This window comes from Eutrigla gurnardus (assembly GCF_963514095.1).
Source record: "Eutrigla gurnardus genome assembly, chromosome: 6".
NCBI lineage: Eukaryota > Metazoa > Chordata > Actinopteri > Perciformes > Triglidae > Eutrigla > Eutrigla gurnardus.
The window spans coordinates 29,589,247-29,615,044 of record NC_139920.1 but is presented as its reverse complement, the minus strand read 5'-3'; the positions used below and the strand labels follow the sequence as shown (position 1 = coordinate 29,615,044).

The following is a 25,798-nucleotide window of genomic DNA, read 5'->3' as shown; positions in this document are numbered from 1 at the left end:
TTTGCGTCATTTCAAAGACAAATATTTGCATATCAAATGTGGGGATTTACTCCTTCTGTTGTCTTAAGTGACCTCATCGCCGCTCAGCGTCTGGGAAATCCCGATGGGCACAAAGGGTTTGATAAATGATGGAAATGACTATAAGTTGCAGCTCGAAAGTGCTTTTGCAGAGACATGTTCCGGCTGTATATATATATATATATATATATTACGATATATCATGTTTTCTGGGAGTTTTTGAATTAACCACATGGATTTGAAAAGTATAAAATACAAAGTACAATTGAAAAGTACTGGGATTTGCTTATTGCTCAATTCATAACTTTAGTGCAAAATAAAAACCAGTTAAAGGAGATTATAGAGAAAAAAAATCAATAAATGTTCCCAGCAGCCATACACAGTGTATGCACACAAATACAGACTAATTCGATTAAAGCAAGTGTTTGATTTAACTGATCTTAATGGGATTTCCAATTTGAGTTAATATGTGCTTGTTGTTATTAATTTAGACGACTTAATTGGGTGTCACCGTATCCCGATATGATTCCATCACAATACCATTCCACTGAAATATATAAATATATTTAACTCATTACCATATTGAATTATCGGCCAGCCTGAGCTCAGATTGCTCATTTTGTCCAAAATCCAAATATTTATAACTTGCAATGATATAAAAATGAGGAAAAACTGCGAAATGCTCTCATTTGAGAAGCTGCGACTGGTTTTAGTCCGACACAGGACTCCACTGATGAAAACATCATCATTCATTTTCAACAAATCATTTTCAGATGGAATCCACGCATGTACGTGGGATTATCTGGATGCTGCAGAAGAAGATGGATGCTTCCCCGTCTGACCGTCGTGACAGGGCTGAGTGGAGTCAGTGAAGCGCTGCGATGTGAATGACGCACTTGTGGCACTAAATCTGTGACACTCCGCGGGCGGTCAACCCGGGTTGGCATGGAGCGCAGATGTTCGGGGTCGCGACCTCTGGCTGGAGCCACGCAAAATGTCTGCAACAACCAGGCCGAGTGTATCGCTTCCTGAAAGACGGTTTGTCGGCCATTGCAAATGCGCGCAGGAGTGTGTGTGTGTGTGTGTAGAGATGGAGAAAACAGACACTCTTCTATTCTTCTGCTTTGCTTTAATGTTAGCAAGTGTGTGTGTGTGTGTGTGTGTGTGTGTGTGTGTGTGTGTGTGTGTGTGTGTGAATAAGCGTGCCTCCTCGCTCGTCAATATGTATGCTTTCTTCATCACAAAGCTCCCCCGTCCTTTAATCATTAATATTGAGTTACTAAAGACGTGCCATGTTCTTATAATCAAACACGTTTCCTCAACAAAGTGCTCTTTTGAGGAACATCCAAATTCCGGCAGAAAAGAGCGACTGCAAAGACGTGCGGATCTCTTTTAGGGAATAAACATGATTAAACGGTAACGTGAAGAGGAGGGACAGCAACACAGCGAACAATTAAGACGACAAGAGAGGCCACTTAAGTTGCTTTACGGAGGTGCAAGACTCCAGGCTCGTCCCGGGGCTTTATACTGCCGTGTCATCTTGCTCACTTCTGTGATAGCGGATTGGCTGTCCAGGGGTGAAGCCAGCCCCGCCATCCAGCCAGTCGGAGGCCTCCCCAGTTCTGGGAGTGTGGCCAGGGCTCCAATCCCACCACATTCCCCTGGATTAGCTGTCAACCAGTCCCCAGATCTGGGGATTAGCACATTATACTCCATTATCTTTCCCAAACTGGAGAGTCCACAAAGTCTATATCATCGCTCACGATGGAGGCCAGTAGGACGGGGCTGAGTAAGAGGTGCCTTCCAACCGGGCCAAATTGAGCAAAACTGAGCCAAACCAAAATGTGTAACTAACACTGTACACTGGGCTCAACGTTGCCTAGCAACCGTGTTCCTTCCAGGAAACAAATAAGCAAACTGCATTTCTAAATATCAGTTTTTATTGCACGGCAACGCTGATATTTTTCCCGTTTTTATCCACAACAAACCGGCGCGGCAGCCAGCGGAGGAGACCATAAATTATACTTAATAATAAATAAATAAGACATTAATAAGAACAAACCAATCCTGCTTTATCTCACACACATTCCTCTCACGAGAGCGACACACAAGAGCTCCTGGGAGCCGTGTTGTTTTTCACTCTGTGATCCGGTGGGACGGCGAGGGAGCCGTTATCAGCCGGGGGGGGGGGGGGGGGGGGGAGTTATCAGCCGGGGGAGGAGGGGGGGCGATAGAGACTTGATCGGGCCGTCGGTCTGCGGGGACCGAGGAGCCGGAGTTAATCAGAGACAGACAGACCCCTCATCACCCCGGGGACTCCACGCTCCGACCCCGACACTCCGTTTCACTCTCCTTGTCACAGGAACACACACACACACACACACACACACACACACACACACACACGCACACGCACACGCACACGCACACGCACACGCACACGCACACACACTTTGGCTTGGACCTTAAAGAGGAGGAAAAAAAGGAATATTCCTTTATTATAAAATAGCATCACTAACAACCAGTGGGGGTCAAAAGTGCTCACAACTTTACTTTAAAATCCCACATTTTCCAAAAGAGTGCAAACAAATTAATCAGAATTGCGATTCAGTTTAGAATATGAAGAACTGTATCTGAAGGAGTTAAAGAATGACGCTTCACTAACAGATCGGACCTCTCAGACACTCTGACCTCCTGAACTTTAACCGGGTCAAAAGGTCAAACAACACCATCCTTGAACTACAACTAAGTTTATGCGTTTGTCTGTTAAAAACGCCTGATTCAGTTACGATACATCAAGTCCAAAAAAACGTTTTCGAGCACCGGAGATCCTGGTGGATTTATGAAGCCTCAGACTGAAACACTATTTAAAATGTGAAGCTCGATGTTCAGCCATACATTGACCGGGTCTGTCAAAGCGGCGCCGTTAAAGAGCTGACACGCAGGTATCCAGCTGGCCTACCTCTGGAGAAAGGTGTAGGAAATTATATTGCATTTAGATTAATTAGACACAGTTGTCAGATTTAATTAACTACCAGGTTTAATTAACCATGTAATTAATCTTATGGTGGTCCGACACACACACACACACACACACACACACACACACACACGGGAGTGGAGACACACACACACGTGTATTACAGGCACAACAAATGTAATCTGCTCCGCTGACAAGTGCTCACACTTTTGCTGTCAAACCTCATAAGAGAGTTCACCTGAACGGCCGACTGGCTGGAAAAGCCTGAATGAAACGGCGAGAGCAGCACCTCTAATCCATTCCAGGTTTCGCCGCTGCCCAGGTGGAACGATAATCTAGCGGCTGAAGCCGGTCCGTCCAGTCAGCGTCCAAACACCCGTGTAATCCTTATTCAAATAAAGTCTCGTGTGGACAAGCCGAAAAAAAGAACGTGTAGAAATCTATTTTAAAAGCCCAGCTGACGGAAAGTGAGTCCGACTGCGAGGACCACGATCACAGAGCAAAACCGTCACCTGGCAAAAATAATTAGCCTTCACCATAATCATCAAAATGTGCTTAAACTCTTAAAATGGCTCAAAAACAGACTTTTTGTGAGTGAGCATCCGTAAAAAACATCAAAATCTTAAATAGGGTGATCATGAATCATGTTTCCCTGCATTTATGAAGGATAAATACAGTATACATTTTTATTTTTTTTAAATAAGGGTCTAGTTTTCTCTTCTCTACCATGAAGTCACTTGGACGATATTTCCGATGATCTCGATGATGGAAATCCACCACAAATCGATTTCTTTCGGAGTGTTTTTTATCCTGATAAAATCCTCCATCGTGAGTCCAGACCAACCAAAGACTTTCTATCGCCATCAACCCGCTGGTGCACCAAGCAGCTCCTGTTCGATCGGTTACTGATCGACTGCGGTGACTCTTTAGGAGATGAGAGGGTCAAGAGGGTCGCGCCCCCCGACCTTTCAGCGCCCGTCCAGCCGCGACCAGCAGAGCCGTCCAGCTCTAAATGTGTCCTGTGTGTCCTACGTATTGTTGGTGGATGTGTGTGTTAATGTGCTCCTGTGATCAGCCAGCTGCTTCATGTGCTTTGACCTTTGCTGAAACCTTGAGTGGACCAATAAATAGCCCAGGCAGCGCCATGACCTTTCACCTCAGGCCAGCAGTTTTCACCCAGACCTGCGGGGTCAGGGATCGGCGTTTGAGGAAGCATGCAGCTGAGCTTTTAAAGCATCGGAAAACACAGATCAACCAAGGCCGACGATGTGAAATATGGCAGAAATCACTATGAAAACTCTCGATTAGACGTTAAAAAATGAAAAAGATGGAAGTCTGAGGGCTTTCCCATAAAATATAGAAGCGTGTTCATAGGTGTTGCATTTTTTAAAAGCACGCTACTCGGAGGACGTCTAGCTCGGAGACTCGTCCCATCCAGAAGAACAGCAGCAGACATGTCAAAACAAGACCCGGCAGCACTATCACACACACAGAGTAGACTCCTCCCGCTACACACTCCCGCTGCGTGTGCGGTCGGATGTGCTCACACAAGCAAGCGTGTCCCCCCCCCCCCCCCCCCCCCAAACGGCGAAACCAGAGGGTTGGTTAAGTTCACTCACGTAGTCATGGAAAGCCTTGGCCTCGCTGGAATGTTCACATGTCTCCCTTCGGTCCGGGGCGGCGCAGTACAGATCCCAGAATACACTGTTGCACACAGACAGGAGAGCAGCAGTTAGGACACCTCACACACACTTACTATTGTGTTCCTGCTGGTCTGATGCTCAGGGAGCTGAAAATGTTTGAACACTGGCATGCATAACATAAAAAGCACAATAGTAAAATGATACACGTTCCGTTCCATTGACAAAGAAAGACAAATGTCTTTGAAACGTTCACCTTTTTTTCGGTGGTGAAGAAGGTGATGCATCACAGTAAACTGGGAGACAGCATTAAATAACACTTTGACATGAGAAGCCGTACAAGAACTTTAAAAAGGTCGAAAATAGATGGGAAGTTTGGTTCAATAGACTCTGCTACACAAAACACAAAACCCCATTTAATTGGCAAAATCAGGAAATGTCTAATCAAACAGCAGGTGAATACTTGGGCCCGTCACAATAAGTCCTTTTGTTGGACGAAATGAAAATAATTGTGTTAAAGGATGATATTATACAAGACTATTTATGTCCCTGATATATGATAATAGAATAGCATTATAACGCAAGTTTGCCCTTTCAAAGAGCAATGCACTTTTAATTCTGGCAAATATTCAGACATTGCATCTGGAATGTAAAAAAAAAAAGTAGGACTGGAGGACTGCCTCTAGCCCTCCAGTCCTGCAGCCATGCAGTCCTTCAGCCCTCCAGTCCTGCAGCCATGCAGTCCTTCAGCCCTCCAGTCCTCCAGCCCTCTAGCCCTCTAGCCCTCCAGTCCTACAGTCCTCTAGCCCTCCAGTCCTGCAGCCATGCAGTCCTCCAGCCCTCCTGTCCTCCAGTCCTCTAGCCCTCTAGCCCTCCAGCCCTCCAGTCCTGCAGCCATCCAGTCCTCCAGTCCTCCAGTCCTCCAGTCCTCCAGTCCTGCAGTCCTCCAGTCCTCCAGTCCTCCAGTCCTCCAGCTTAAAGCCTGCAACTAAGCTCCACAGAGCTTTTAACTAGGAGGTCTGGGTCACTAAATGTTCCCCTCAATCTGCCCCGGCGACCTGCAAGTTATTGACCAATCAGCTGTGATTATGTTACTTACTGCCCAATCAGACGTACTCATATTAGTTAATTAGACAAATCCCAGTCCTCCAGGGCAGCAGGGGCCACCAGGTCCCACTCCAAATGGACCCTTAATTACTGCACTGAAATTAAGTACCTGCTAAGCCGCCTCACATTAAAGACTTCTCCTTCTTCCAGATATTGATTTCATGGACAGCGTATTTAAAAAAAATAAAATGAAATAATAATAAAAAACAGAACTGCTGAACTCATTCTTGCTGTCATTTAAAGGTGCAAATAAACCGTTACATGCATCCTTTGTGCTGATGTTGGGGACAGCCGTGACACTTGATATGACAGACTGCGAAATGGAGCAGAAAATATCAGCTGATTGCCCATAACTGTCGGAGTATCGCACACCAGCAGCCTGTCACACGCCGGTCATTTCCCCGTCGACAACGGTGTTTGATTTTCATGGTTTTAGCGCCGTTATCTCCTGCACCACGGTTATTATAAACCACCGATAATCCCTGATCTGCACGTTCCCGTGTGTTCCTCTGAACCGCGTGCTATTTGAGGACACCGAGAAAACAAGAGGTGATCTAAAATTAGAAAAGAGCGATACATTTTCAACCCTTCGGCACACGATAACAACCTCTCAAAGCGTACCAACTACAATGGAAACGCTTCTGTAAAAGTATTTAAAGATTAAAAAAGACAGAGTCGGCGCCCCGAGGCGGTCGCCACGCACCGGGGTCCCCCTCCAGACAGAGGAACAAAGATGGTACTGAACACATATGGTGTGTGTGTGTGTGTGTGCTGCCCTTCTGTCACTCGACAATAAAGCCAGTGTACATTATCATATCTATCGGTCGGTGTTAAAGAGATTGCCGCTCCGTCAGCCAGGAGCCGCGGTGGAAAAGGCTCGGCCATCGCAAATCCAATCAGCTCTCAGGGAAATGAAATGGAACGTGGGTTACAGTTTGTTACACCAGAAGACACAAGCAGGTACAGGTGCGGGGCTGGGAAAGGTGATCTGACATCTCGCAGCCTGCGAAGTCAGAAATATATTGCGATTTGAACAGCTGACCTGCTTCTGTCTGAGCCACGCAGAGGAAATCTCATTCTCTCTCTGCGTCGCTGCATAATCTGGAGCTGGATCGCTGGGGGACGAGACTAAACGCAGAAACACGGATTTCATTATGCTGATATTATTTCAGGTGGTTGACGTAGGGAGACGTTCCTCTGTGTGGCTACAACAGGTCCATTAGGGGTTGGATTAGCGAGCAGATTCACTCTAATAATAATGTACTAATCAAAAAGCCTGATTTTCATGGTGCAATCAGGGGGAAAGAAATCTGTTCCCCATCTACGCTACCATCTCATGTACCAGCCAGATACAGGAGAGTCTGGATGGGACCATTGTTAGCTCTGATTTCACAATCCCACCCACATTTCAAGGGAGAAAAAGCCCATGTCGTAGTTGTTGTTGCTTCCCTTTCAGAGACGCTAATCTTCAGAAATGATCTGGTAAATCAAAATGTGCGGTTAATTAGCAGCAGCAATCTGCAAGAAATCTTGTACTCTGCACACCCTGGTAATAGTAAATGTTCTATCCAATTATCTAATCATTTCAATCTAATCATCTCATAATGGGAAGCTCTTTATGGTATTACGGGTTAGCAACTGATGGTATTTGTGCCACACAAATAAAAAAAAAACCTTAAACCCGCTCTTACTTTGAAGTCGCAGGATGAGATTTAAATAGCAGCTTGGGGGTCATGAAAACTCCTTTTATTTTTTTCTCTTTTTTATTCATTCAAATGGGAAACAAAGCTAAAATAAATATGAGCTGGCTTTGTCAGACACACACACACACACACACACTTTGTATCCAGAACAGAGGAGGAAGGGATTAGCGACCAGCCGTCCAGAAGAAGACAATTACTAAAATTAAATGCCATCACGATAATTGTTTGCAATTAACTGTGGTCTGACAAAGCCAGTGGTTACAATGTGCTTTTCCATTATAATAAGGAGCGTAAACAAAGAAGCAGAAGAAGACAGACACACACGGGCTGCTGGTGGCAGGTCTATATGATAACCCTGCACGATGCTTCGGCTGGTGAGAGACGGAAATATACGTCGACATTAAAACGGAGGAGGAAACAGATGGAGATAAGGGGGCAGAGTGAAAAAAAAACCAGAGTCTCCCCCAAAAAACGAAGTTACATGCAGCCTCTTATCAGAACAGGCTCTTCTTAATGGGACAAAATGCTGCAATCAAAGAGCGGAGGCAGGAAACACAAGCCTTCTGGTTGTCTTTATGACCTCGACTCAAGTTTCAGCAGCCATGCATCCGGCAACGGCGACACCGCTGTGCCATGTAAATCAAGAACAGAGGAGCCGAGCATGAAACAAGTCTTCACGGTGGAGATTCCAGAGACCTTCTGGACAGCCCAACACAAATTAAAATTCATCCATGTTTAAATAGGCAGCGCTGCAGGGACGTGGAAAGTTAGCATCGCACTGGTTCCCTCGGCAAAAACGCCCAAAAGGGGTTTTTACATCTGGATTATTGTAGAAAATAATCTCCGTGGCAAAAATGTGATGATAAACATTTTGTTCAGCAAGATAATCGCCACAAACGAACACTGCTGTGATGCCTGAACGCCGTCGCTGGGAGTAAAAACGCTCACGTTCGACGTGATGCCGTTAAAACCTCTGAAGCTTGTGTGAACCGCAGACCTCAAAAAAACATGATTCATTCCTACAGAGCTCCGCACATGACCTTGGTCAGTAACCCTGGAGCTGCACCATCTCCAGCTCTCTAATAGGACAACATCTTCTCCTCTCCCGGGTACCATTCCTTCAAACCGGTCTGCACAGCTTCATATGAAATCCACTGATTGCAACAACTGCATTAAAATGAACTGATTCTGGGTCGTAGATAAGAACGATGGTTTCATATAACAGGATATCCAAGTCATCAGTAGGGATTTCAGGATATATCTGGTATCTACATTATTCCTCATCCTCTAGGGTTGGGGAAGAAAAAGGAAAAAACCTGTAACTGCGACATGAGTCTGGATGTTTTATTGTAAAGATGGTGACCACCGCCGGCCTTGTAGGCACTCCTCCTCTGTAGCAGTCCGTTAACGAGTGAAACCAGATACAAACCGGTGCACGGCTCCTTTTAAATGAGCCGAATTGACTGTATTACTGCCGCTATTGGATTTTATTTAGATGTGACTGCCAGCGATGATCCGGCTCCAACGTGGAACCGCAACCAGGAGGCCCGGCACCAACGGCAAAAAACTCAGCCGCTCCGGATTTCCGATCTGAGAGGTTTGCGAGGCGAGATGGATGAATGGAAGCGAGGAAGTCTGACGAGCGTCTGAAGGCTGTGTTTATAAAAGAGGAGTCCAGACATTAAGGAGCAGAAGGCTGGCGGTACACTGTTTTCTCTGCCCCTCACAAACAAGAATTTCAGCTACAGGCAATCACACGGAGGGTCCCTCGACGTGCTGTTGTTGTGCTGAGGTTTTATGTGTGTGTGTGTGTGTGTTTTGTGTATTGGGTGAGGGGTGTGTGTGTGTGTGTGTGTGTGTGTGTGTGTCGGGGGGGATTCAGCGGCCATCCAGTGAAAACTGGTTAAAGAATCGATTTGGGGATAAGGAGGAGACAACTAGCAGCAGCCAATAGAGAGGGAGCTAATGACACAATCAACACCTGCAGCCCTCGCTGAGCCTTTTCTTTATCCTTCCACCCATAACAACAGATGTGGATGAGTGACCTCCCCCCCCCACCACCGCCACCACCACCAGCCTCCCTCTTCCTCCCCCAACACCCCCTCCCCCCTCACCCACGCCATCCTACAGGAAACAGCCTCCGAAGCAGAGGCAGTAGGGAAGAAAACCTCGGTGAGGTGCTGAGGAGGGGACGACGGGGGTGGCGCTGGGGTCGGGGTCTTAGATTTGGCTGTTTAACACAAAAGAGGCTGGAATGCAAAGAGTTAATCCGTTCGGGGGTCTCTCTTCCGCAAACAAAGGGACAGGCCTCCAGACAAAGGTTGAGGGAGGGGGAGCGAAGGCTGAGGGTTGAGGGAGGTTGGTGGCTTTCCTACCATCTGGAGCTTTTGTTTTGGGGGGGGGGGGGGTTGTAGGCGGGGGGGATGCTGGGTGGCGTAGGGGTGGACAGGGGACTCCGACACCCCCACCCCCCCGGACCCCACCCCCAAGTGAGTCTCCATGTCCACGTGCTGCATGGCCCAGACAGATGCCCCTCAGCTCGGTCATACTACACCGGAGCGCTGCCTGGCTAATCATCACACACACACACACACACACACACACACACACACACACACACACACTCATCTATCACACTCTGCTGAAACACATCAATACAGTCAGGACACACACCACGAGCGCTCAGTTGCCCCACACACTGGGCCGGTCTCCCCGAGCCCTCCTATTGGTTGAGGCGGAGGCGAGGGCAAACTTGCGGCGCGCTGTATGTTAGTGTATGTCATTCTGTCAGCAGCGCTGGTAGCCGTCCAGTCCAGAGCTGTCAGGCTGAGGGAAGCCAGGCTCTTTAAGGACCATTATGAACCGTGTCAACAGGCTGCACAATTACACACACACACACACACACACACACACACACACACACACACACACACACACACACACACACACACACACACACACACACACACACACACACACACACACACACACACACACACACACACACACACACACACACACACACACACACACACACACACACACACACACACACACACACGGGGCCAGAGAGGATGAATGAAGCCGCATGTCCGGGTTTATTACACAGGGCCGGCCGGGGGGCTTTGGGGATGAGCAGGATCGCATGAATGACAAACAAAGCCCCGTCAAATCTCTCATCCTGGCTCTTGTGCTGCCTTGCTGAGGATTCAGCCTCTCAACCTCCCCGTTTTCATTCTTCCAGCGTCCTCCTCCGCTGCCTGTCTGCTCCCCTCTTTGCCTCTAAAGTTGGATTTTCTAGCTTTTGGCCCTGACAAATGGGAAAGGTGGAAATCCTACATTTCCCGTTGCTTCTGATTGAGACTTGAACGCGTCGGGCCCTGAGCTCGCTGACCCGGTTCTTCCAGATAGAAAAACCCTGTCCTCTCTTTATCTAGCATTAAGAGATCTGACAGATTTGTTTAAAGATGCAGAAAGGGAAAAGAGGGCCGACCCACGTCAGAGCCTCGCTCTGCTAAATGGAGCGTACGGTTCAAAACGGTGAATTCCTGACGTTTTTGAACCGTGAGGAGGCCGAGCCGCAGCATGAGGTGGAAGGGAGAGGCGGTGCTCTAAAAACAACGGGAAGTTATCTGCTTATCTACGTAACTCGGTCGAGTCGGACATGAGACACGTTTCGATGAGTCATCACCTCCGATGACCACGGCAAACAGAAGTTCTCGCCAGTATCACAGTAATCCAGTGACATCCGTGTGTCGCTGTAAACAAGCTCTACTAATAGCCAATAGCCCTTTAATGGTGCAAATTTGCCTAAATGTAAACACATATAGGCTAATGGGGGGCTGTAATTGTAGCCCACAGCGCACACTTGAATCCACAGCAGCAGTATAATTCCTGTTTATGTCCCTCAACGCATCATGGGAACTGTAGTTGGAAAACTTGAGGGGGTTTGGGAGGGTGCCTGGTTTGTATTTGGTCTGAAGGGGGGGTCCCCAGTGTTTGGGACTTTGTAAACCTCTGGAATAGAGGACTTAAAACCAACAAAAACCAACACAGTTCCACTTAAATAACAGAGCAAGACAAGTTAGTTCACCTGTCAATCAGAGGGACGCCAGCATGACGATGCACTTAGCATTCCCTACAATTACTGTCCCTCTCCAGACCATCACGAGTCCTTCTACAGAGTGTGTGTGTGTGTGTGTGTGTGTGTGTGGTCAAGAGGACATCAACATATACGTACCACCACCATGAGTGTAAAAATCCGGGAGGTTCCCCGAGTGTGATGTTCTTCTCCCATCGGATCTGAGAGGGGGGGGCAGAGGAGGGAAGTGAAAGATTAGACGTCGCCACATGTTTTATGCATACTGTAATCATTTTGCTCAACTGTCCTCCCAACTTTAGACCGACAGAGTGCCAGTCAGACATTAGAGAGAAAGATCGGGCCGATGAAGTGCAGAGCCCAGTTTGTGGAGAAGAAAGTGTGACGAGCGTCTTGAAGCGGCGGCCCTCTTCTACCACTCTGCCCTCACAAACCACCTGGACACCCAGATAAGATCCGCCTTGAGATAGCACGCACACACACACACACACACACACACACACACACACACACGACTGCACACACATTCACACAGTCATACATACGCGATTCACCAGCGTCTGTAAGGACGCCGTGACAGCAGTGAGATTTGTCTTTGAGATATATATATATATATATATATATATAGAGAGAGAAACTATATAGAAAATGAGATGAGAGCTTCAGATTTCTATTAAAGTGTCTATTCTATAGATTTCCCCGGTGCAGTTTCTAGTGGTGCGATGTGCCGTCTGTGGGGTTGGCTTGTTGATTTAATGCTGCTAAAGAGCGGACTGCTGCACTGTGCAGGAGAGAGTGGCAAAGTCCTCACGGGGACAGGAGTGTATTGTGTGTGTATACTATAAATATGAGTGTGTGTGTGTGTGTGCACCTCAGTGAAGAGGAACAGAGGCTAATTGAGGCAGGAGAGTCCAGGTGATAGCGCTCTCATTAGATGATCAGGTGTGTGTGTGTGTGTGTGTGTGTGTGTGTGTGTGTGTGTGTGTGTGTGTGTGTTTACCTGCGAGGATAGAAGTCCCTTATCTATTGAAACATTTCTGTTTTTTCTCTCTCTCTGTGTGTGTGTGTGTGTGTGTGTGTGTGTGTCTTTGAGGTACACATGCATAAGGGTTTAGCAAATAACTAAAAGACAAGAGAATGGAGAGACGCATTCACCAGTTTGTCATTTGCATCCTGAGAACACAGAAGTCAATGAGAGACGCCCTCAAACCAAAAAACAATGAACCTGATGGAAAACCCAACACAACGTTATGGGATACACTTAGCAGGAAATCCTGAACTTGTCAACAATGATGATTGATTTCTTAGGAAATCAAGTTAAAATGCTAAAACGTTTGATTTCTGCTTCTGAATGTGAGGATTTAATGCTATTCTTTGGCATTTTTGTCGTCTTTTTGGGTTTAAGAAGAATAAAAATAAGTCTTTTGAACTTGGGGTTATGGGAAATATAATACATATACATTTCAGATTTTTTTTTACTATTTTCTGTTATATTAAAGACAAAATGATTGCTCAATGAATCAAGCTTAAATGGCGGATTATTCAGGAAAATAGCCATTCCTTGCAGTGATAGTCCATTTACCAACTTACTAACTAACCAGAGGTTTTATCAGCATGTGTGAGTCGAGAATTCACTTTCTGGGGTCGAGCTTCTGTGTCTGACTCTGGATACGTACACATTACTGTCAGCCGAATCTAAATGCATTGACCACACATGACAACTAAACAAAATATAAACTTAATCATTAAGCAATATACTGTTGCAGGCGCAACATTTGAGACAACTGGCATCAAATCGACTTAGCGGTCTTAGCATGCGTGCCTCGTGGACATGGACTGTGTGTCTCTGCGTGTATGTTGTTTTAATCCCCGTCTGTGTAGATGTTGTTTAAATTCCAGTTTGAGGCCGTGTGTGTGTGTGTGTGTGTGTGTGTGTGTGTGTGTGTGTGTGTGTGTGTGTGTGTGTGTGTGTCCCTCCGGTTGCCTGCGACCCAGAACTTCACCCCTTCCCAGCAGCTCACCAATAACACTCAATCTCCAGGAGAAGATTCCCCCACCAGGGCTCTGAAATGAGGGAGGTTCTGCTGCTCCCTCCATCTTTGCATCATATATTAGACGTGCGTTCGTGGTGGTTGGCGGCCTCCAGCGGCCCTGCTTTCCCCGCCGCCAGCCCCGCCTCCACAATACGCGCTACGGCAACCAATTTCTGCCTGATTGATACACCCGCGTTCTAGCAAGAGTGATTCTTTATGAGGCATTTTCTCTATTTTTTTAATACTCCTCAACTAGAATATTATTTTTTATTTTAAATGATCATATTGTTAGTGACAGTTTTGTTGGCCAGGCCAAGTAAGACATAAAATAAATGGCTCCGGTTGAAAGCAGAAGCTCTATCGACATCCATTAAATAAATAGTTTGACATTTAAGGAAAAACGCGTATTTACTTTCTAGCTGAGAGTCAGATTTATATCACTCTCATGTTCAGTGAATACGGAGCTTCATCCAGCGGAGAGGTGTTGGAGAGGAGACGGCCGGGACGCCGGACCATTAGCAGGAAGGATATCCATTAAGGAAGAGGATGCAACACATTACAGACCTTACCTCTCCAACCGTTCCCTCATACGAGACGCTAGCAGACCTGGAGCACATGGTCCCGTTTAGAACGGTTCAAACAGTCCAAAAAGGTGAACTCCCATTTCACTTAACACCACTGGCTTTGCTTCTTAAATGTCACGGCAGAAAGTGAACAACATGTGCTCACAATATGTCAAACTGCTCCAATTATACAACGTTAAAGATTACAAATTAGCACTAATGACGGGCGGGTAATGATATTAAAGTAGCCGATATTAATAAACACTCAGAAAGAACTTTGCTGTTGTTCAGCAGCCGTCTGGGCTCATGATGTATTAACATTAAAGTTTTCAGCTTCCACAGTAAGATTGCGCAACAGCAGCTTGAACATATAATGTGAATTGCATTCCTGGGCATACAATGGGGGGGGCAGACAGGAAGTCCAACTGAAAGAACGTCTTACCTCTGACAGGAAGGTCTGTGCTGATTTCTGTGCGCCGACATGCAGCAAATACTCGTACACATATAAAGCTAACCTGCAACACAGAGAGAGAGAAAGCAGTCAGGATGGAGGCAGCAAAGCTTTTACACATTATTTCTAAATTCATTCAAAACAAGAAAACAAGTTCATGCCCTTTCATCATCCCTTAAATGTGAACACACTAGTTTGATTCCAAGTAGCCTGTCGACGTAGTAAATCCAGCAAATGTGCACAATTTGGCAGAAAATCACCACTGTGTCATTTTAGATGGCAGTTGGATCAAGGAGATTTCACAGTATGGGGATCTTATTCGCTGTGGACGGCTTGTATATGTGTGATGTAAAGCTCTGCAGCTCTGGGCTGAAGAGCCTCCGTGGCACCCGGCCACGGCCCTGTGGTTGGAGGCTGAAAACAAGACATGCAGACGGTAAGAGGAACACGACGAGACGAGAGAAATCTCTCAGACGTGGTCAAAGTCGGACGTTACGCTGCAGATAACCGACGCACGTAGAGGAAGATCAGCAATCTATTCAATCTTAAATACTGAAAAGAGACCAAAAGAACAATTCTGTGTATTCATTTGCATTCTTCTGTACTTACTTACATACTTTCTATCTATCTATCTATCTATCTATCTTACCCAGATGGGGTACTTGTAGGACAGAAGGGGTACTCATAGGCCAGGTGGGGTATTCATAGGCCAGGTGGGGTATTCATAGACCAGGTGGGGTACTCATAGACCAGGTGGGGTACTCAGAATGCTCAAGTGTGTAATGCTGGATACTTCTGATGCTCTATGGTTGCCATTTTGGCGACGTAGCGTAAGTAGAGGGATGACCGTTGGCGGAAATATCGGGCAACCACGAGCAAGTAAAAGTAAAATCATGTTGATTTGTATTAAACTTTAATACAACTGTCTCAATGCTCAGTCATTAAAAACAAAAAACAGTCAAATTGTGATTGCTGGTATGAGCAATGCAAGCATCAAAAATACTCACATTTTAACTCTCCTACGGTTAATATATAGTGGTGTTAGTGAGAACTGCTGGGAGTCGACCACAACAAACAACAGCTATGTCGCTGCTACAAGTAGCGAATGGCCAAAGAGTTTGGTGTTGATCCTCAGTGGGTTCAGTTGTAAGAACAAGCCTTTGCTTCAGTGTTAATATTTTGGCACTATAATTTACACTTTCTTCCAGTCATGACTGAACAAAGCACAGCAATTATTAATGGTGGAAACTATTGTTGTAAGGAGAAATATGCCAACTGTGCTTGGAAAGGTGAATACTTAAGTCTTGAGGAGACCAAGAGAACCCATTAATAACTAATACTAATAATGTTGATTCAATTAGCTAACCATTAGTTTTGCCAATTATGACATTTCTTGTGTGATATGTTGATACAAAGAGTAAATGTAATGTTTTCACTCGTCTGGTTACCTGGCAACAAGACTCTGTGACATCACTGCTCCCTAAGAAAGAGTCCAACACATAACCCCTCCCCCCGTTTCCAGTCATTATGCTAAGCTACGCTATCAGCTTCCCAATTGTAGCTAAAAGAAAGGGTCGAATCGCTCTTCTCATGTAAATTTGAGCAAGAATAGCAGATGAAATGTATTTCCCAAATATCAAACAAAAGTCCGCAAACAGGCAGCAAGTTGTTCCGAACCTGATCCGCTAAAATCAAACCAACTCCATGTCATCATCATTGTTTTCGTTCTCAAAAACGGCCGACTCATCACCTTTACTCGTCACCGTCTTTGCCTTGTTAACTCAAGACGGGATCAAGCTGCCGGGTCAGACTCTGGACTACGTCATAACGAACGTCTTCTCCTTTAATCATCAGGATCACCTTGGATATTCAGTCTAGTCATGAAGCTCACAACCAGTCTGACCCGTCTGGACAGACATCCCAGAATGCAATCATCTGCATGCGACCGTCTCCAGGTCTGACTGAAAGCAGAAGGAGAGCTGCTGGGCTTTTTGTGTACGGCGGGAGAAACCGTGGGTTTTATGCTGATCACATGCATCAAGGCCAGCAGACACAGAGGTATGAGGTTTGGGTTGGAAGATACTGAGCGAATCAATAATGAGCCTCGGCAGAGTTGAGCAACCTGATTGTTTATCTCTTGAAAGATATCACAAAAAATTTCACTGCAATGTCCTGACAACCGTCTGCTAAAAGAAAACGATCTGCTACAGCTGGTCCAAACCGGTTTCAACTAGCGACCAGATGCTATCGCCTCTTCTGTTTCTCACTCTTACATCAGATACAACACGTCAGAAACGTACCGTAAACACTGGATTAAAACACAAAAAAGGATTAATAGTTTGACCGTGCATGTGTTTTTTGGGTGGACGTGGTGACGGGAGGGGTTGGTCAGCGTTTCTTCAAAAGAGGCGTCGCCAGAAAAGGCGGCGGATTACGTGCGGAGGAAAGGATCACAAGGAGGCCAAACTGCTTTTGTCAGTGTTTCACATCGATCTGAACTCATCGAGTGAAACATCCACAAGTCTATCACATTTAATGACGTTTTGTCTGAAAGTGTGAAAGAAAGTTTTTCAGTCTGGAAATAAAGAAATGAATGATGTCTTGCCTTTACATACCTTTACATCCATCCAGCAAATAACATTATTATAATTAAATTGTTAACCAAACTTTTCAAAATGAAATGCTAGTAAAAAGAGAATTAACCAACGCTACTTCAAAGATCAGATCCGTCCATTTCTGTCTCATCTTTGATTGATGCTCATTGAAGTGTGTTTTAGGGAGAATATTAACTGTACATAAAACATGGATTCATTTGACTTAAAAAGGAGGCGTTCCCCCAGGAACAGTGCTGGGCTATAAATCCATGTTGGTGTAGTGGCTGCTTGGAGTATTGCATAAACTCGATACGAGTCTTCTCATTATCAGAATGTGATCCAGTCAGTTGAATAGCGTTTAGAAGTGGGGGGTGGTGAACTATTATTTAAAAACTACTACTATATTATTTAAAAATACTCATTCAATCCAAGCTTCGGGGGACACCTTTTGTTACCCTGTCAGAAGCAGTAAGTGTAACCCGGCTGAGGAGGAGAGTTTTCTGTGAGCTGATGGAGCAAAGCCTGAGGAAGGCCAGGTAGATAAAGGAGTCAGGGAGGGGGGGGTTGGACTGTACAGGAGAGCTGTGTCAGAGGGAAACTGAAGGTCAGGGCCTCAACTCTTTCCTCTGCGGATGCTGTAAACCCTGATTCCTTTTTCCTGTGAACCCGGCACTAGTTACACATGTCGCTCAGGAATAAAAGATGAGGTGAGATGCTTACGGGACAAACCACAACCACTCCGCGTCTCGCATTTCCTCTACGGCGCTTTCCACTCCCTCTCTCCCTCAGCCGAAGCCGTCCGCGGATGAAACGTACCGATCAAGTGCATCGATTCAAATGACATAATGAGCAGAAGGAGATCCGTCCGAGTGGGAGAAGGAATATCAGACCTACGCTTCGTCTGCTGACTAAATGTCGAGGCTCGTCACATAAAGGCGCCGTGTGACTTTACATTAAAAAGAGACACAAAGCCAAGCGGGGCAGATCTGAGTTTTTCCACCACTACGCCATTTCCCATCTTCCCTCCGTCTCCGGCCCGAACCTAACTAGTGCTTTGCTCAACGTCCACACTTCAAGGAGATCTCTCTCCGGCTGCCTCGTTCCCAGGAAGCACACCTGACATTTAGCCCCAGGCTGCCCCATCCGAGCCTCCCCTCTCCCTCCGCCCGCCTCCGGAGACGAGAGCATCTCGGCTGAGTTTAGCCAGCTAAAGCGCAGACAGTTAGCAAATTAACTTTCATGTCGTCGTTTCAATAATTCAGCAGCGAGAGCCGGGGCAGGGTGAGGTAAGGTATGAGCGGAGGAAGTGATGGAGGAGAGTTCAGCAGCTGCATCCACTTTCATATAGAATCTTTAACAACAAGATAAACATGTTTATGCATAATTCATGTTTCCAGGTGGCAGCGCTGAGCAAAAAAAAACACAAAAAACACAAAAAAGACCAAAATATTCTTTCCTAAATGTTAAATATTTATCAAAAAGATGGTATGGATGTGGCGGCGTGGCGGTGAACGGGTGTGGATGCAGCGATGTTTCACTTGAAGGGGGGATGAGAGATTGTTTGAGACACCTGTGATACCGTGAAGCTGTTTCACTAAAGCTTATTCCCACCGCACACACTGTTTATATTTGCTTAGCTTTGTTACGGCAGCTCCTTTGTCAAAACAAATCAGTGTCAATACGCGTGTAAACATGCGTGGCTTTAGCCACGGGTTAATCCACACCGTCACACACACACACACACACCTGTCAGCCTCACCTGTAAACGTCCTCAAACCTCACTGACAACTTTCCAGTCAAAGAGGCAGATCTGTGATCAGATTATCTGTCATCACCACTCGCCCTCTCACAGCGGTTCACGATACGATGCAGCTCTCACAGCGTCGGTGATGAACCGGTGTTGGTGTGGAGGAACACAGGATGTCTTCCTCGCCTACCTGACGCTAATAAAACACACACACTCGTCTTCTGCGTGGCGCCGCTGCCAAGCCGATTAACAACTTCAGGCACGTAGCCTCAATATTTATACTGTCTCCTTTATTTCGAGTGAGAAAACTAACAAATTTGTTGCGGATGCACCCAGAGCAGCTGACGAAAGGCAGCATTAATTGACTGTTGACATATCTGAATGAGAGCAGTCAGCCAAAGGGTGCCGAGGGTAAATCAAGGCTTTCTTTACTTCCAGTGCAATGTTTCTGCCTATGTTAGTGCGTTGGCTCTTTATGCTTCCTTCAAAAGGATAAAATGCAGATGGCAGAGCCATCTGTGTAGAATCAACACCATGCATTCAGACCTGAAGATCCCCATTAAACTGCATGTAAATAGATGGGAGGAGCCAAAGGAGAAGTGGAGGATGTAAAGAAGTGTTCAAAACACACTGATTAACTTCAAGTTCTTAAAGTTCTTTTCCTCCAAAAGAGCAACACTTGAAAAACGTCTGTAAACAAACACGGCAGATTACAAAACAAACACGGAGTTCTTTTGGAAATTAAGAATGTGCTTCTTTAAAAAAAAAAAATGTTTGATCAAACTATTAAGTATTTTTGTGAATGGCACCTTTAATTAGGAAGCCAGATTCGTTGGTGCACATTACAAAGAGGTTCCAGCTTCTACATAATAAGGTGACATTAATATTGAAGCTGCTGCACCCCTGTTCAAATTAAATTAAATAAAACGCTCGGGAAAGAAAAATAGCGTGGAGAATAATTAATTCATTTGGTCGCAAGGCCACCAGGTCTTCCTTTGCCTTTTTTATTATTATTATTATTATTACTAGCATGTTTTCTTTTGAAATGTCTGATTACAATAAGGTTTCTCAGGGATGTGCAGAGGGAAGGCTCCGTCCTGCTGCTGCGATCTGAAGACAACCAGGCAGCGAGGCCTCGGCTCCGTGGAGGAATCCAAGTGTGAAATGTACATGTGACTGTTTTATGTTGCATTTCTGAACAGGTTAGACTCAAGCCTCGCTTTCAAGGCCTTGTGGAAATTTAGAAAACACACACACACACAGCTTTGTGTAGCGTTACAAACACTTCAATACACACTAGAGCTTCTGTATGGGGACTTCTTTTCTTTAAACTGGATACGACTCTGGTGGCATTCGGTACAATAACCATGAAGGACGATTTCAGGTTTCTGACACCAGATAACGTGACGAAACCGCCACACCAAATCTGAACAATTCAAGACATCATCATTACGGGAGGATCGTTAACAGCCGCAGCCATTAAACCAAACGGCAACGCTGAAACATCGCAGATTCGTTATTTTCTTACGGGTAAAAAAGGCACAGCGGTGGAAAACTGATGGTGAAGTCATCGGCTCTTTTGGCCGTTCCCAAAACTCCCAAATGAATCCACAAAGAGTTCAGCAGCTATAGCGTCACGCTTAATGACACCCAATCGGTGAAAAGGAGGCTGATTTAATGTTTTCTATGTGAAGATTTGAACAGAAGTCATTGCAGGAACTGAACAATCCTCCTTGAAGAACCAACTCGTCTCACTCACATGTCCACACCATCTCATTCATTCTCTATCGACTCGAGCTGCAACATGCAATATTTACGAATCTTAAAACGAGCACAACTAGAATAGAAACAGAAGAAGTATAACACCTAATATATTGTATTAGAGTTGATATAGTGTTTTTGTTTCTTTTGCATTTTAAACATGGCGGCTGTCTTAAACTTCATGAAACCAACCGAGATGACCAATTATTAGCCGATTTAATGAGGTGACTTGACAAGCAGCCGAGCTGCAGCTGTGACGTTCTGTCATCCAGTTTGAGTGAGTCCATCCGGGGCTCCCCTCGGTCCGTTTTTTTACTAGCCGAATATGTAAAGAGCCATATAAATATGTAAATATGAATATGAGCTAATCCAGTGATGCATTGAGGCAGCTGTTGTGAGCTCCAGGTTTACAAGGAAACATGTGTTGGCCCTGCAGGGCAGGTTAGGGCGACAAGACAGGTGAGGGGAGAGGGCAAGCGTCGCCCAGGCCGGACTACACCTATAGGACACACACACACACACACACACACTTAACTAAATATACACGTGTCTAAAGACTATTATATTTTATCATCTGTGTGGAGCTTTTTGTATATGAAATAAATGCAAACAAAACACACTTGGATAAACAAATTCTGCAGTTTGTTCTTCACAAGGAGCCTTAAAAACAGGCATTCATCATTTTTCCGAGCTCCCAAAAGACTTGTATTTCTTCCGAGTTAAATTATTAATCCTCCTCCTACACTATCATTTGAAATACATGCTGCCTCTGCACTGATTTCACTCCCAATAACACATGGAACATAATCCACACTCCCACCGAACAAGCGACTAAAAAAAATAAAACACACAGAGCAGCTTTCAGTCAGCCCGTCATGCCGTCTTTGAATTGTAAATAAAGTAGCGACGGCACACAAACAGGTGTGGAAGCAGCCCGGCGTCTGCTGCCGGGTTTCCTATGCAATACTAAAGCATCATATGCCGGTTCAAAGGTCACCCCCGCCTGCTGTTCATCAAACCGCACGGGGCTGTTTTCATTTAGGATTCTCTCACACTCACACACACACACACACACACACACACACACACACACACACACACACACACACACACACACACACACACACACACACACACACACACACTTTTCCAATAACATCATGTGAATTTGGGGTGAAATGAAACGCTCGTGGCACCACAAGTGTACAAAGTGGCCTTCGAGGAAGGAAGCTTACACTAAGCACACGCCAGCGAGCCACATCTCTAGAACGCTTCATCAATCGAATGTGACACGGTGATGCATTTAAAAGAAAAATACAGTAGAGCCTCTACAGAAATGTGGTTTCCTATGACAGATGCCGAGGAGGTGCACAGCCTCCTCCAGGACCCGGACGGTGGATTCTGGATTACAATAGCATCTCAGCAGGGATCCCTGCTCACTGCTCTTAAACCTCAGACTGTGCTTTCAAGGAGAGAACAGCTACTGTGATGGGAGACTGAAGCAAGCTAAAGAGCAGGGATGCAAACAGGAGGTCCACACACACACACACACACACACACAACACGCAGTTCAGTATGAAGTTACACTGGCTCTTTATTATCACAGCACAGATCCATCCTGGCAAATGTGCTTTTATGATGAAAATCTCGCAACAAAATAAAAGCATGATGGAGTTTTTTGTGCAATATTTCCACCATGAAGAATTACATGATACCACATCCACAGTATTAACAGCTTGATGCTCGTGTTCCCCCCAAAAAAGTTTACCCCCGCTGAATGGGACCAAACTTTTCACCCTTCATCGCAGGTTTGCCCCCCCTCCTCCTCCTCCTCCTCCTCTCCCTCCCCGGCTTTGCGCCTGAACGCACACAGCAAACAGCCCGAACAGCTCTGCCCGTTTTCTGTCCCGAAAATAAGAAACCACGACGCAAACCGTCCGGCGGCTTCACACATCTCCCGAAAAAGTTTACAGGACGAGCGTGCATGCAGCCTTGTCCGCGCGGGCACGAGCGCACGCACACATACAGAAAATATACGTCCCCCCCCCCCCCCACACCTAAAAACGAACCGATAACCGTCTCCGCTCCGGAACGCTGCAGGACGGAGTCGGAACGGCGGATACATTGTTGCCTCGCGTTTCAAAAGACGAGAAGAAAGACTGCACCGCGTCACACGCGAAGGAGCGCGCGCGCTTTGCACGCGAACACAATATTCGCAGAAATATCCCGTTAAAAAAAAACACGCCAAAGTGCAAAATGTAAAGATGTTCTTGTTAAAGTTTGAGAGCTCTAAAGGTGGTCCGCGGGGGGAGGGAGGAGGGAGAGGGGAGCAGCGCGCTTTAAATCCGCTACACTCCTTTTAAATTACGGCCCCTAGTTTAGAAAGTTGTCTCCCCGTTGCTCCGGCCCCCCCTCGGTTGCACGACACGCAGGTAAAGTCTCACAAAACGCGGGTCCACTTACTTTTCTCTCGCTTGGCTATCGGAAGGGACGACAGCTCCTTTACCTTTGGCGTACATGCTGGATTCTGTTTTAAGACTTTTGCCCCACTCAACACCTGTCAAAGAAAGCAGCCAGGAAAACGCTCCATCTCCATAGCTACCCCTTTAGTGTTTTTCCTCCCCCCTCCCCACCCCTCCTCCTCCTCCCTCCCCCTCCCTCCTCCTCCTCCCTCCTCCTTCTCTCCTCTCCCTCCCTCTCTTTCTCTTCTCTCTCTTTTTTTTTTTTTTTTTTTTTTTTTTTACATCTCCAACATTGGCCACAAATCAGGCACAGTTTCTATTGGGGGGACTTGAAACCGTCCTCTGTTGGATTTTTTTCCCCTCCTCAGCCGCTGTTCCGCAGGCCTGCCGCTCCCCCCTCCGCTGCGCGAACGGTGGGGGCTCCTTAAAGGGAAACACACACTTCTTGTTTACTGACCTCAGAAACATGAGGAGAGAAAGGGGGGAAGATGGGGAAAGGCATGCTGGGTACAGGCTCTGCACTTAACGACTACAGCCAGCTCCTTTTTGGGGAGGCTGGCAATACTCCCATTTTCTCCCCCCCCCTCCCCCCCCCCCCCTCCTTAAAAAAGACATTCCAGGACTTTGACTCCAATCTTGATTTTGGGACTTTGACTCACACCGATGAGGACACCGCTGTCACTTCTAACATGTTTGCACACGCTCATATGGAAGGTATTATTTCCCATATTGGTGGAACAAGTGAGCCATTGTTTCGTCTTGATCACGAAATAATTACTGCACCTCATGAGCTCAACGGAACTTCTGTCGACAGATAAATTATAGTTTTCTCCAATTCCGAGCTTCATTCATAACGTCAAATTCTAAATCAGCGTTTGAACGCCAGGTTACTGCTTGAACCCGGTGTTTCCGCCTCGTTGCTGACAGCAAAGATTACGCCACACTAATATTATTCCTGTTTTTGCTATTTGTAGAATGAGATTCAAGGTGTGGCTGCGTAGGCTCGTTTCCAGCTTGTGTGATCCAACGTTTGAAATGAGATGTAATCATTTCCAAAAAAATTCACAACGGGTTTTAAATAGAATAAAATCAGAACAAATAGTCCCTTTTTTCAAAAACAATATTTTCACTGCAGTCAAAAAAACGGTTGCCCTCCCACTTAGGGGGTAATATTCATTAATGGAAAAGGATTTAATTAAAAAACGAACTCTTAGGAAAAAAGATGAATCATTATATTCAAATTTTGTATTTTGTTCAAGGATTTTCTTTGAAAAATACATTAAAAATGATGACAGATATTCAAAGCTTCATTCAAAAACCTCAATAGAAGCGGTAGTCAAATTATTTTTGTTTTTTCAGTCTATTTAATTCAGTTCAGTATCGTTGGGGACAACGATGACCCACAATCTCACTGACTCAGGCCCCGTTTACACGAAGGGAAAACGCAGATATTTCCACGCGGTTTGGCCTCTCATTTTCACAAAAACAGTGTTTTTATCACAGAAAACGATTATTTCTACAAACTCCGAGGGGGTTTTAGGTCCTCAAGCGTCACAGGAAGTCGCTCGTGTTATTCCTTGTTGTTGATTCTGAGGATTCTGATTGGCTTGCATGGCTTTATCCTTCTCCCTACACTGCCACCCATAGGTTTGGCATAGTAATAATGGCGTTCGACGGCGTATTTATGCGGGTTGATGTAAATGTGTAAAGGGAAATATTGGTTTCTCTAAATACCCTGCTACGTGTAAACGTGGCCTTAAGCCTCGTCCACGTGTCAACATGTCATATGTGACATAGACGTTTAGTTTTCACACCTTCATCATGCGAACCATTTCTCGATCTCGTTGTGGGTCATCTCCACAGCTAATCGCTAACAGTGAAAACGAGCAGGCGCTGGAAACAGCTGGAGAAATGTTTACAGCATGCATCACTGGTGCGCGTACTGTCAAATTGGTCCGATGATTCGGCCTCTGAAACCCGTATTGATTTTTATTTATATCAGTGGGTGTTTGGCTGATGATAATCACTGACTGGGGTCACAGCTTATGCACCTTTTTTTGTATTCACAATTATTCGAGTCAAACTGAGAGATAATCATTGTTGCAGTCTGGTCAGAGTACAAACCGGATCACACAAACAGCTTTGAGGTTTGCTTTCCGAGCAGCAGAGGACGTGCTCTTTTTCTTATTCAGATTATTTTAAAAAATGTTTCAAAGAGGATGGTTTTGGACGTGGATCCAGGAGCGATGAGTTAACCAAGGGCGTTCTTGGGTTGACACGAGGGAGGCTTAAGCAGTCTCCGGTGCCAAGTCATACTCACTGTTCTGCATAGCAGGGCTGGGGGGGAGGGGGGGTCCTGATGAGAGCTTTAGCTGATTGTTAGCTAAAAAAGGGGATTGGTTATTATTACTCATTCCAACTCTGACACCCCCGACGACCCGAGGGCAACCCACTTTCCCTGGCACTCTTACACCTCCGACTCCAATTACAAAGCAGCTGTGGGGAGCTGGCACGCCGGTTCTTCCACATCGCCCGATGTGACCAGCGCCGCAGAACGCCATCTATGATTAGCCACGGGGGCCTTAAAGTGAGACACTGTTTATGGTGTTTGTCAACCAGGCCTAGAGCGCAGGTCGGTGC

At 45.8% G+C, this 25,798-nt stretch overlaps 1 protein-coding gene across 2 annotated transcripts in view; it reads right to left on the bottom strand.

The window, feature by feature from the left end:
- Positions 1–23,355, bottom strand: part of ssbp4 (single stranded DNA binding protein 4) — a 79,597-nt gene extending 56,242 nt beyond the window's left edge. For both annotated transcript variants that reach the window (XM_084012216.1, XM_084012217.1), the window contains exons 1-4: positions 23,160–23,355; positions 14,586–14,658; positions 11,689–11,750; positions 4,618–4,702 (exon numbers count right to left, since the gene is read on the bottom strand). In XM_084012216.1, the coding sequence (XP_083868342.1) occupies positions 4,618–4,702; positions 11,689–11,750; positions 14,586–14,658; positions 23,160–23,215 (276 nt within the window). In that variant the 5' untranslated portion in view covers positions 23,216–23,355. The remainder of the gene's footprint in view (positions 1–4,617; positions 4,703–11,688; positions 11,751–14,585; positions 14,659–23,159) is intronic.
- Between the last annotated feature and the right edge of the window lie 2,443 nt (positions 23,356–25,798).